General features: G+C 38.9%; 2 protein-coding genes across 2 annotated transcripts; one reads left to right on the top strand and one right to left on the bottom strand.

The window, feature by feature from the left end:
- The first annotated feature begins 512 nt into the window (after positions 1–512).
- LOC139945923 (phospholipase A2 AP-PLA2-II-like) lies at positions 513–4,943 on the top strand. Its single transcript, XM_071943440.1, has 4 exons — positions 513–741; positions 1,127–1,283; positions 2,335–2,471; positions 3,026–4,943. The coding sequence occupies exons 1-4, from the start codon at positions 693–695 to the stop codon at positions 3,166–3,168; spliced, it is 486 nt and encodes a 161-aa protein (XP_071799541.1). The 5' UTR covers positions 513–692; the 3' UTR covers positions 3,169–4,943.
- A 1,124-nt stretch (positions 4,944–6,067) lies between these two features.
- LOC139945924 (acidic phospholipase A2-like) lies at positions 6,068–10,756 on the bottom strand. Its single transcript, XM_071943441.1, has 4 exons — positions 10,623–10,756; positions 9,333–9,489; positions 7,841–7,971; positions 6,068–7,023 (listed from the first exon to the last, which is right to left on the bottom strand). Exons 1-4 carry the CDS (start codon positions 10,669–10,671, stop codon positions 6,881–6,883), a joined length of 480 nt encoding a protein of 159 aa, XP_071799542.1. The 5' UTR covers positions 10,672–10,756; the 3' UTR covers positions 6,068–6,880.
- Positions 10,757–13,390: the final 2,634 nt, after the last annotated feature.

The raw sequence follows: 13,390 nt of genomic DNA, 5'->3' as shown, positions 1-13,390 counted from the left end.
TCAGCGCCTTAAAAAAATTCCGACGAGTGGCTTTTCACTCTTTTATATTAAAGACACTGGACACTCTTGGTAATTGTCAAAGACCAGTCTTCTCACTTGGTGTATCTTAACAACATGCATACAATAACAAACCTGTGAAAATTTGAGCTCAATTGGACATCGAAGTTGCGAGAGAAAGAAAAAACACCCTTGTCACACGAAGTTGTGCGCTTTCAGATGCTTGATTTCGAGACCTCAAAATCTTGTTCGGTTAAATTGTAAGTGATGAACAATGTTATGACGTCAGAAATCCAAAATTCATTAATACTCCGTATTCTGATCCAGGGGCCACAAATGGGTTAACTGTGTTTAAACACGTCTGGCTGTGTTTATATCACCCGTGTAAGCACCCGAATGTGATGTCCTCTCAACCAATCACAATGGAGAAACTGCCCCAGGTATTTATGAAAGGTAGTTTTTACAAAGTATAAAGTCCTTGTTACATCCTGCATTGACGCAATGTGAGGGTTGAAACTTAAGCGCTGGTCTCTGAAAAAAAAATTGTTATTTTATTGGATTTGTTCTAGATTTTTTGCGAAAGGGTATTAAAGTTTAAGCAAAATAACATGAGACCAACATTCACTGCTGACTCTTAGCACTCGACGGTTAGACTTGATTTTAGATCTGCTTGCTTCTCCATAGCCAGCGTGAAAATGACAACTTTTGGAAAGTTGTGCTTGTTTGCCACTGTCGCCTTCGCAGGTTAGTACAAGTCGATATCCGTCATCATTAATCTTTAATGAACCCCATCGCTATTACTATTGTTATACTATTCATAATGTTTACAGATTTCGATGTATTGTTTTGGTATTGTAAATTGTTAGTGTGTATTTATTAGGTATTATCTTATTTTTTGACACGCAAAACCATCTGTGAAAATTTGGGTTCAATTGGTCGAAGAAGTTGCAAGAGAATAATGAAATCCAAAACACCCGTTTTTTTTTTAATAACACGAGTTACCGGCTTCAAAAACTACGTTAAAACAGAGTGAAATGCATTTTAATGAGGCCCTGCTAAAAAGTAACCAGAACAGCCCCTTTTTATTTTTCACATTCTTTGATACATTCCCCATTATGCTTTACTATAGCGGCGGCATCCATCCATACGACTAATCTGGTCCAGTTTGGTGACATGATTCAATGCCTTACGGAACGGTCTTTCCTCACCTCCTTTTTGGACTACGAAGGGTACGGTTGCTGGTGCGGAATCGGCGGGAAAGGCACTCCGCTAGATGGAACTGACGAGTAAGGATTCTTTGTTGTTAGGCCTACTGTACTCCTAAAATATTACAGAAGTCTCCCGAATTTAAAAAATTCTACTCTGCGGTAGTAAAATATACAGCAAGGCAATAAACATAAGAACAGCATGACAAGTTTTCAAAAGAACATAACCTACCCATCGATCGTTGTGGGTTTAAAAAGCAAGCAAACACTCGCACCATTAGTTTACTTTTACATCTAATATCCAGTACCGTCCTTTAAAAGACAGAAAACTCTCACATTTAGAAATTTCTATACATTTTATTGCCGAGTTATGTGGCATCCGTCGCTTCAAAGGTATACTCATTGTTATGTCTAATTTGTCAATGTTAGCATGAAAAATTAAACCGAATTGATTTGAATTGAATTGAATTGAATTGAACTGAATTGAATTGAACTGAATTGAATTAAACTGAATTGAATTGAATTGAATTGAATTGAATTGAATTGAATTGAATTGAATTGAATTAAATCGAATCGAATCGAATCGAATCGAATCGTATCGAATCGAATTGAATTGAATTAAACATTGAAGGTCTACATCGAGCCCTCTGGCAGCCTTACACGTTCATTTTATACTACAGTGTATTTGTGTACAGCACAGAGGAAAAGTCCTACATATGAGGCTAAGTTTATAGCTAAACTGAAGTATTCCGAATGCTGTCAACCTCGTCCCAAGGGTGTGTCGAGCGGTTACAAGGGAAGGTTGACCGCTCTCTCACCCTGGTATTGGATCGTTTGCATCCGAAATGTTTTAATATGTATGCAAATTCAAATAGTCTGGCTACTTTTCGAAATTCGCATCTTCGTCATAAACTCGTAGTACGGTACCAGATTTCATAGCTTGTTTGTACATTGTTGGTTGCCGGCGGTTGGCTGTACCTATGAATATGGAACATATTCTAAGATTGTAAAGTCGTTGTCCAATCAGGGTCCAAGTAAAGGAGTTTCCATCCCAAGGTTTACTATTGCAAAAAAGGTTGAAAATAAAAAACACCATGGAGACGAGGTTGAAATGTTGTGTTGTGTTTTGTAGGTGTTGTATGATCCACGACAGATGCTATGACGCAGTGATGGCAGGTGGACGCTGTCCATTAGACGAGTATGTGTACATTGCTGTATACATAACCTCCAAGTATGACTGCAAATCACCCAATGCCCGCGTTACCTTTGGTAAGCTAACATACGTTATAGTTATGAAAGTAACTTTTTATAAACTCTTTTATGGATTTTGTTTTCGCATTTGATTGTTTTCGGATGGATTAATTTTCATAGTTTAAATTTATTTTTAGTGTTCATAATATTAAATTACTTACCGGAATTGTGGTTTTGTTGTGCGCTATCGAACAAGCTGGTCCTGGAGAGAGCGCAACCTAAGGTCAATAAATTATAGATCGAATAATACTTTTCCAACCAAAACTTTGTTATAGTAGTCGACTCACAATTTAGTGCGCCACCAATCGTCCACGTTAGCCTTCCTACGTCAAATAAATGTCTGTTAAAAACATAACATTAATGGAAGTTCGGCCCAAACGAATGGAGCTACACACGAAGCACAATTATTTAGGGAGAAGAGAACTTGGGGTTGCTGAAGGTAGGAATTGACAGCTCTTCAAACAGTCTACATTGTCCATTATAATAATGAATTCAAGGTTTACGTAAAAATGTTTATTTAATTTCACCCAAGTAATGTAACATTCTTGTTTCTTTCCAATTTTGTTTTATAGCGAGGGCCGAGGACTATGGGTATTTTAGCCCGTGGCCCTATTGCCGCGAAGCCGTTTGTCAATGCGACCGTGCTGCGGCAGAGTGCTTCGTCGCAAATGCCTTCGACACGACCTACACCAACTGGGACAAGGACATCTGTTAAGTAGGTCTTTACCCGAAAAGCTTTCTACGGTTTTCAATTGATCATTTTTCAACTTCCATTAAATTCATACTTCAAAAATAAAGCAGATACTCGGTAGGGTAACACAAGCGGGGTTCTTAGATCCCGGATCATACTTCCTTTGATATTTTTATTTTGCCCAAGTTGGACAAAATTAGTCCGTTTGAGGGAAAAACAATATGAGACCATTCCATGTCTAATTTGAAAAGTGACACATAAAGGCCGCTGGGCACTTTTTGGTTATTTCTCAAAACAATTGTTAGCATAAAAAATTACTCGGTACCGACCGATGTATTGCTGTTTATAAGAAACTGTAACAAACGGCTTCCTCTGAAGTAATATATTTTTTTGAAAAAGAGTAATTTCTTACTCAAAAAGTGTAAAGCTTCCGGCATTTAAAAACACACAACAAAGGTGTTTTTTCCTTATTATGTTCTCTTGCAAATTCGATGACTAACTGAGTTCAAATATTCAGAGTTTTGTTATTATATTTATATGTAAGGATACACAAAGTGAGACGACTGGTCTTTGACAATATTACCAAAAAGTGTATTACCTGTGTGTTTAAAAGAACACGTTGCCTTGGATCGGACGAGTAGGTCTATAAAAACTGTTTGTAACCGCGTTTTATAAAATGCATATGGTTGGAAAGATGTTGTACAAGTAGATTACAATGATCCACACAAGTTTGCCTCGAAATTGCGTGGTTTTTCCTTTTATACTGTACGAACTAACACGGTCGGCCATTTGTGGGAGGCAAAAAACTGACTCCCATAAATGGCCGACCGTGTTAGTGGACGACGTAAAAGGAAAACGGTGCACATTGACAACAAGAAGAGGTCATCTTTTGCTGTCGAATTGTTCCTTGAAAACTGTTCTATATGACATGGCCATAAATTATTGAAGTTGCCATATACCACATTCATGGAATAAGAACGATCAATAGTGAGCTTGGAACAGTTTACTATAAATGTATTTATTGAGGTCTATCCGTTGACAAGTTTGTAATACAGCAACAAAATTCATGCTAGAAGATTAGTTGGTATTTAATTACTTTATAATATTAAATAATAAAATTAACATTTGGGGATTCTTTTATTACCCTTTCTTTCAGAAGTGTGATGGGCTACCCTGGGCTGAAAATCAATATTTAATAATAACTCTATAGTTTAAAGTTGTACTAGAAATGACAGCTGAATTAGAGCTTGAATAAACACAAACTATGATAAACTCATGGGATTGAGATGTCATTATATAAATATCACTCACTTTAATTAATGTCGTCAATGTGTATTGCTCCTGGTTGCAAAACAAGACTGCTGTATAATATATGGTAAATTTGCATCGGGGATAAAGAATATTAATTTTTGTTTTTTACCCATACACCGATGTGTGTTAGCACTGTATACTCAGTACTTTCCCGAGTCCTGTGAAAAAAATGCCTGTTAGAAGACTGCTGTAGTAGTAGAATATAAAGCAGGACAAAGTCCCCCAAAAGCACAACCAACCCAGAAAGTATACACATGGTATAGAATAGTTTGCGGTAACACATAACAATCTCTAAACGAGTTCCAACTCATTTAGAGATTGTTATTACATGGTGTGACCGCAAACTCTTCTATATCTTATTTCCGCTGTGCAAAGTTTCAAATCCTACTTCATACACATGGTAATACCTCAAATCAAATATACATTGATACCCGCAATGTAGACTTGACTCAATTCAAAATCCCGTGAGAGTCCTTTTATTTCCAGTTCAATCGTCTAACATTAGAAAACTCCCCCAACCTGTGCCGCGGGACCACAATAGCTTGACGGTGGATATGCTTTGGGACCTCTCGCACGAGCACGAAACTTGAATCAAGTCTACTCACCATGCATCGCCCGTATTTATAAACTGCCTAAAAAAATACTTTCGGGTCGGAATAACCCGGGTCCTGATTCCATTAGGTTTGACCCGTTTTAAATAGGACCCGGATTCTATGTTGATATGACCCAGACATGGGTCAAACTGAAGCAGAATCTAAGTTTATATCCCATTTTTTAAACCGCCTTCTTTGTCAGCCTGACCCGGATACCCATCAGATCCCAAGATACCCATCAGATCCAAGTTACCGGTGAATTTAGGCAGCTGCAGTGTAAAGCCAAATGGTACGACCGTGTGCTGAGACCAGGGAGGCCACCCCGGCGCAGCTATAGTCTGACTACTATTAAAGCTTACTGCCTACAGGCGTGGCAGAGGTCGCCCTGCTGCGCGCTGGGTAGACAACGTCACAAAATGGAGTGGTATAAGCATAGGAGAGCTGAGAAGATTGAACGAGACCAGGGCCCAATTTCATGGCTCTGCTTACCGTAAGCACAGAATCGGCGCTTACGGAAGCAGTGAATTATGTGCTTACGGCAAGCGTATTTCACGGGTTAACGGCGAATTTGGGCTTCTGGGCGTGCGTACTCCACGGTACTATAGGCATTCTACGCTTACAAGGCTAGCGCAGAAATTTGGCGCTTGCACGTAAGCGGGGAATCGGGATCGTAAGCGCAGAATTTGGCGGTAAGCAAAGCCATGAAATTGTGCCCAGGGCCCAATTTCATAGAGCTGCTTAAGCAAATATTTTTGCTTAAGCAAAAAATTCATTGCTTAGTAAAATCAGATTACCGGCCAAGACTCCACTCAATTGTTATGCTAAGTAAACAACAGCTAAATACTAGTCATAAGCAATGTATATGGCATGACATTTTGGCCAGTAACATGTGTAAAATAAGCGAGCTATTTTCGTGCTTAAGCAAATTTTTTGCTTAAGCAGCTCTATGAAATTGGCCCCAGGAGTGCGCCCCCATTACAGTTTGAGGACGAGGCGGCCACGGAGGACTCAAGCCTTTGCCGAATAATGATGATGATGATGCAGTGAAACATACCAAATATCAGGAATTTTAACTGTCACTACGTGTGCTTAGCCATTCGGTGCTAAGGTCTCCGACACGAAATGAATTTTGAAGGACAATAAATAAAAGGTAATAACTCACAACAAACTTATACAAAATAGTTGGTGTCGTATTTGAGTAATATCAGACTTTTTATTAGGCTCCCATAATGTATTGTGACTAATTACTTCATAGAATAGTATAATATTGAGTGGCGACGAGGTCCTGAACTGCATGACACATCAACGTCACCATAACGCGAAAGCCCTAGTTTAACACTGCCTGTCACCATCGAAATTTGTTTACACCCTTGCGTCATCGCAACACTTTTTATATATTAATAGTGTGTTATACATTTTGTGAAGACCACAATTTCTTTTAACTGGCCCAAATCGTTAGGTATGGGCTCATTCTTGAGACTAAATAAAACAAATTTAATCTAAACAAATGTTTTGATGACCCCACAAATTGTCTATTGAGAGTTCCTAGGTACAACTTAATTTTACTAGACACCATTAACAACTGCACATATACTACATTATGGCATTTTCAACAGTTGGTTTTTAATATCTCCTAAGACTAGTCCTAAGTTAGGATAGTCATAACTCTTTGCGAAATCCACCCCTGGTCTCTTTATGGGTACCTACTCTTAGAACCCGCTATGTACTGTGAATCTAGCCTGAATTGTGAAGTTCAAATTTCATGGAAACTGAGTATAAATGATCGACTGAAAGTCATAGAGAGTCGTTTGGGTTGGGTGAGATAGACCCACCTAACAGCTGTCCTTGTCCCAGTTTTTGTAGGTCTCGTCGAAGGCACTTGCGGCGAAGCACTCTGCCGCAGCACGGTCGCATTCACAAATGGCTTCGGAGCATTTAGTCCACCAACGGGAACTTGAATAGTCTTCGGCTTTCACTGAAATTAGGGAGATATACAAGAAATTATGCAATGTTAAAGGCAGTGGACACTTTTGGTAATTGTCAAAGACTAGCCTTCACAGTTGGTGTATCTCAACATGCATAAAAATAATAACAAACCTGTGAAAATTTGAATTCAATCGGTCATCGAAGTTGCGAGATAGTAATGAAAGAAAAAAAAACCTTGTCACACAAAGTTGTGTGCGTTTAGATGGTTGATTTCGGGACCTCAATTTCTAAATCTGAGGTCTCAAAATCAAACTTGTGGAAAATTACTTCTTTCTTGAAAACTATGGCACTTCAGAGGGAGCCGTTTCTCACAATGTTTTGGACCATCAACCTCTCCCCATTACTCGTCACCAAGAAAGGTTTTATGCCAACAATTATTTTGAGTAATTACCAATAGTGTCCACTGCCTTTAAGATTTGAAATATGCCAGGATCTGGACGAAGGCTCAAGCCCAATCTCTGGCGTAAAATGAGACTCAAAGTGGGACGTCAGGTGTCAAGCAACTTTTTAACTGCCTCGTTTGATAGTTTGTGTTCCCTCCTATGACAGCTATTGGTGGCGCTATTGTGAGTCTCCTATGTATGGTCAGGGTAAATCGTACATATGTAGTGGATGCATAGGTAACCATGGAACATTGACTTGTGGGTGGCAAAATGGCTGCCGCTCGGACTTGCCCCTTAAATGGAAGTTTGTGTTCTACCCTATGGCAGCTCTTGGTGGCGTCCTGTATTGTGAGTTTCCTAACAATGTTTCGGATTGGAAAGGTTTACCTATCATAACAATATAAACGCATGCTGTAAACTTACTACATGTAGCACGGGCATTCGGCGTGTCGCAGTCATATGTGGATGAAATGTACAAAACAATGTACTTGTAGTATGAGAACGGACAAACCCCATCGGCAGCTTCATAGCATTTGTCGTGAATCTTACAGCACCTACGAACAAAACACAACACTTGTTGACGTCATCATCACAATAATCTTGGTTGCGCCATTTTGGAACTCCGTCTTCCTATGGTAAAGCGCATGTTAAGCGAGCCGGTGTCCCAGGGAGATTCAGTGTCCCACAATGGGAAATTAACGTTGGCTAAAGAAGGATGTTTCAAAAGAGGGAGCTTTCAGAAGAAGTCTGTACACAGTTCGCCTTATGGGGGGGGGGGACACACACAGAATCTCATGCAACACCGCCAACCAAACCATCTTTTACCATTACAATTTAACGTAATCAAAATTACAAAAAGGAAATATTTCTCGAAATACTTTATACAGATAGATCATTCGCTGATGTGCTTCTAAAATCACTGGATATTTAATAGTAATATATAAAACATAAACTTATCAATGTTACTTGCTGTAAGATTGAAACAAAGTCTTATGAGGCGTAATTTTGTCCATAAATCAAAGTATAGACCCACACCTAGATTTGAGTCGCTGTCCTTCAAATTAGGTCTGGATATTACAGTAATCATGTAAAAGGAAACTGGTACGAGTGATTGCTTGTTGATTGCTTTTGAAAGCTACAACGACATCATCATTGTGTAATTTGGTTTGCGGTAACACCATTTGTAAACTGCTCACAAAAAGTTATGAATCTTTTTGAATCAGGTATATATGTTTTTATTTATTAATTTGTATTAAGTTATACATCAATGCAAAGCTGAGGTGTTCCTCTTTCAAAATGATATCACATTTGCAATGATGACATGTTGCTGAAATTGGCTACATGAATGACAATGAGGCAAAGTCACAAATCAAATAGGTAATGATCAATAATCAAACCGGTCAAGCTTCATAACCTTACACAAAGCGCATCAGTGAGAACACCACAAACACCACACACCCCCATCTCTTGAAAAACACTTTGATTTGGGTACTTTGCACGACTCGTTTCTGAACTTCTTGTCTCAATATAAAGTGGATTAAGATCAGTAAGTTGCCTTGCTTGCTTGCTTGAATTACTGTGTCACCACACAGCATCACAAAATTGCTAATTTTGGCACCGTTGATTTGTGACTCTGTCTCTTTCTCACTCATGTGGCCAAGTCCAACAACATGTCATCATTGCAAATGTGGTATCATTTCAGCTTTGCATTGATATATAACTTAATACAAATAGAGTAATAAATAATAAAAAATATACTTGATTGAACACAAAAAAATCCTTACTTTTTGTGAGCATTTTGTATTGCGGTATAGTTTATGTTCTTTTGAGAACTTGTCTGCTGTTTATTCTCCTACCGCAGGGTAGTATTTTCGGAATTCTTATCAGTAAGATTGTCACAACAAAGTTTGCTTACTCGTCAGTTTCATCTCGCGGAGTGCCTTTCCCCCCGAGTCCGCACCAGCAGCCGTACCCATCGTAGTCCTCGAAGGAGGTGAGGTATGACCGATCCGTAAGGCATCCAATCATGTCACCGAACTGGATCAGATTAGTCGTATGGATGCTGGATGCCACTGTAAAAGATGAGTGTTTGGGAAAAGTGTTCAAGTTTTTAGTCCATTTATGTGTTTTTTGTATGGATATACCAAAAGCTTTGGCTTTTCTGGTAATACCATTATTTCAAATTTCTTTGTAATTGTTATTTTGATTATCTGCCGATATGCGTGTTCTATGTTAACAAAGCTAAATTTATTACGTTTGCTGCTTACGGATTGGCCATAAGCAGTACGTAAATTTCTTTTAAAGTCACTGGACACTATTGGTAGTTTTCAAAGACCAGTCTTCTTACTTGGTTTATCTCAACACATGCATAATATAACAAACCTGTACAAATTTGAGCTCAATTGGTGGTCGAAGTTGCGAGATAACTATGGAAAAAACACCCTTGTCACACACACAAGTTTTGTGCTTTCAGATGCTTGAATTCGAGACCTCAAAGTCTAATTCTGAGGTCTTGAAATCAAATTCATGGAAAATTATTTCTTTCTCGAAAACTACGTCACTTTAGAGGGAGCCGTTTCTCACAATGTTTTAAACATCAACCTCTCCCAATTACTCGTTACTAAGTAAGGTTTAAGCCAATAATTATTATGAGTAATTACAAATAGTGTCCACTACCTTTAAAGGATTGCGATATACGACGTTTGTTTATTGGAACTCGCTGTTTGTTTCAATCCATAGTTGTTATATTTATGCCATAAAATAAACTGTGACAATTTCAATTCAAAACGGGTAACCTTTTTATATAAAAAATGCCGAAAACCTTGAGCAGTTATGTCCACGCATTCCTAAGAACACAAGCCAGACAACTTGAAAGAACGCAATTAACAACAACACTTCTTCTTTATTTAATCATTTAAAATTTACCCAGTTGGTTTCCCTTGTGGTTTATATTGATATCTGAAACAAAAAGTCGCATCCCCTTACGGTGGTCCCCTTGCTGCCACTTGGTATCGTAGTTAGGGTGTGATATGGCTACACGGAACAAAGGTGTTGACAAATTAGGGAGGCCACCAACTTAGGGCTAGATAGCTTATAGGGCGCGTTTATCCGGAGGTATTTGGTTCGAGTCCCACTCTAGTCAATTTGTCTTTGTTCAACCCCCACATCACTCTTCTTTATAACAGATAAATACATTTGTACTAACCTGCGCAGGCGACAGTGGCAAACAGGCACAACTTTCCAAAAGCTGTCATTTTCACAATGGCTACGGAAAAACACGCAAGTAGTTTCAAGATCACTTCACCAAGGTTGATTGCCAGTATTTGGTGTCTCCCGTGATATTTATAGCAAGATCTGTCCCACTCTTGCAGAAAATTGCCAATTAAGTTATGCGTAAAGACCACACGGGCACCAGCATCTAAAAGCACACCCACATTTTGTGTACAAAGTCATATTATTGTTTGCGAAGTCGTAATTATTCGCAACACGTGCGAATTATTATTTGCGATGAAGTCACAAAAATCGCGAAAACGTGTTTGGCTATATTATTATTTGCAATGTCGTAAAATCTTTTGCAAATATTCACATCCTGAGCTCGTTTGGGGGGGGACTATGAAGAGCAAGGGTACGGCCTAGTCTGAGAAAGGAACTCGGTGGGTGTCATGGCCGAGTGCTTTAGAGCATCGAGTTAACCACCAAAACTTGTCACTAGACTTCTCTCAAGTCCCAATCCCGTACCATTGTTTTGTGGTGCTCTGCATTCCCCAACAACCTGTTCCGCATTCTCGGGACCACATTTTGACGGCGAGCTCGCACTCTATATTCGGCTTGTTTGCTAGTTGGCGCGATATGCTTAGAGGTAGGAACCTCTCACACGAGAACTGGACTTGAATCAAGCCTATTAATTCTAATTAAACGCCCTTGGTCGACGGAACACGTTCGCCAAGCTAAGTGCTTGTCATGAATGACATGGGAAATGTTCGGCCGTTGGGTGTTCGCTGCAATGGGAGACTTTTTGAAAGCTCTGCCACTAGAGGGCAGCAGACCTACCAGGTAAGGGTGCACAACTCCTATAGCAAACAATGCTAAATGCTAAACATTCAAAAATACTCAAAAAATATTTAGAAGTCTCTCAGCCTCTTGAAAATTACATCAGGTACATTGTCATACAACTAAACTTAGATTTCTTCTTAATTTTTGGTAGGTCAGCATTTTGTAATTTTTGCTAATTACCCTAGAAGAAACACTCCCCAAAACTCATGCACACCGCTTGTTATCCTTGGGGAACTCGTGTTCCAGTACGTCCTGTTCCAGAACAGTTTGGTTTATGCTGGCAATGTGTTATGAAAAACAAAATACAGTTTGGCTAAATCTAAATACAAAATCAAAAACACGCAAAACACAAGGTATTTGCTGTCAGTGACCGTCACTCATGCTTCTCCTATTCCTAAGTTGTTGACGTTACCTGGTAAAGAGCGCCCTCTCTTGGTGATTGGCAGATAGTCTAAAGTTTCCCATTATAAAATACGTGAATAATCATGTTGCATATTTTGTAGGTTCAGTGCATGCACGCACGCTCACACATACATGTACAGCCATGTACATGTACAGCCATGTACATGTATGGGGCGCCGTTTGTCCATTAATTGTTTGACAATTTTAAGGCATGTTTTTACCATGGTTTACAGCAATTAGATGTAAACCATAAAAACTGTTGCCACATCCTGTTATGGTTTACATACCAGTAAAGTATTTGTTGTGTCTAAGTTTATGGTTTACAAACCATGAACATACAAAAAACATTTACAAATCGTGGTTCATAAACCAAGAAAATTTACGCATCTTAAAAACATGGTTTATAAACCATAGAAAATGAAGCATCAAATTCATGGTTTAGAAATCATGGTTTACAAACCAAGAAAATTGAGACATCTAAAAACATGGTTTATAAACCATGAAAATTTAAGATAAAAATCGTGGTTTACAAATCATGGTTTATAAACCATAACAAATGAACCATAAAATCATGGTTTGTGACAATGGTTTATAAACCATGAAAATCGAGACTTCTTAAAAAACATGGTTTATAAACCATGAAAATTGAGACTTCTTAAAAAACATGGTTTATAAACCATGAAAATTTGCACATCTCAAAAACGTTGTTTGTAAACCATAAAAAAAAGTGCACTTACAAATCATGGTTTACAAACCATAACAATGTGCACTCACAAATCATGGTTTATAAACCATAAAAACGTGCACTCAAAAATCATGGTTTACAAACCATTAAAAAAATGTGCACTCACACAAATCATGGTTTACAAACCATAGAAAAGTTGCGTACACAAATCATGGTTTACAAACCATAAAATTCTATTACGATCGTCTCTAAAACCTCCTTCCCAACTCTGATCGGTTCCCATTTCACCCCCATTTCCCCCCAGCCACGTGCGAGCCAGCAATAGCAATTCACCGTGTGTGTCAATGCTGTGATCAATGCACCGTGTGTGTAATGCTGATGCAATAATTATGGTGGCCCTGAAGGGACATCGCATATCGTAAACGTGTGCGCATACGTATGCAATGTCGTGAAACAATTCGCGAATATGTGCGCACACGTATGCAATATCGTGAAACAATTCGCAAATATGTGCGCACACGTATGCAATGTCGTGAAACAATTCGCGAATATGTGCGCACACGTATGCAATATCGTTAAACATGATACCATGTTGCATACCTTTGAATAAAATATCTAATAATCTGGGGGGTTTCTTTCCAACAGTGAGATAAGCGGTAGTCATTGCAGCAGTAGTCTTTGTTGTGAGGCAAGCGAGGCGGGTGGTCTTCCTTGGCCTGGTGCCAAGTTCCTGGGTATACACATGCTTTACAGAGGGAGCCTGCTGTAGCGCCACAGTACTCCCTAGTTCGGTAACAAATTATCCACAACTATGACATCATCCTAATGGTATG

The sequence above is a fragment of the Asterias amurensis genome, chromosome 13, assembly GCF_032118995.1.
Source record: "Asterias amurensis chromosome 13, ASM3211899v1".
Lineage (NCBI taxonomy): Eukaryota > Metazoa > Echinodermata > Asteroidea > Forcipulatida > Asteriidae > Asterias > Asterias amurensis.
The sequence above is the reverse complement of the archived record's forward strand: the minus strand, read 5'-3'. Positions and strand labels throughout refer to the sequence as shown.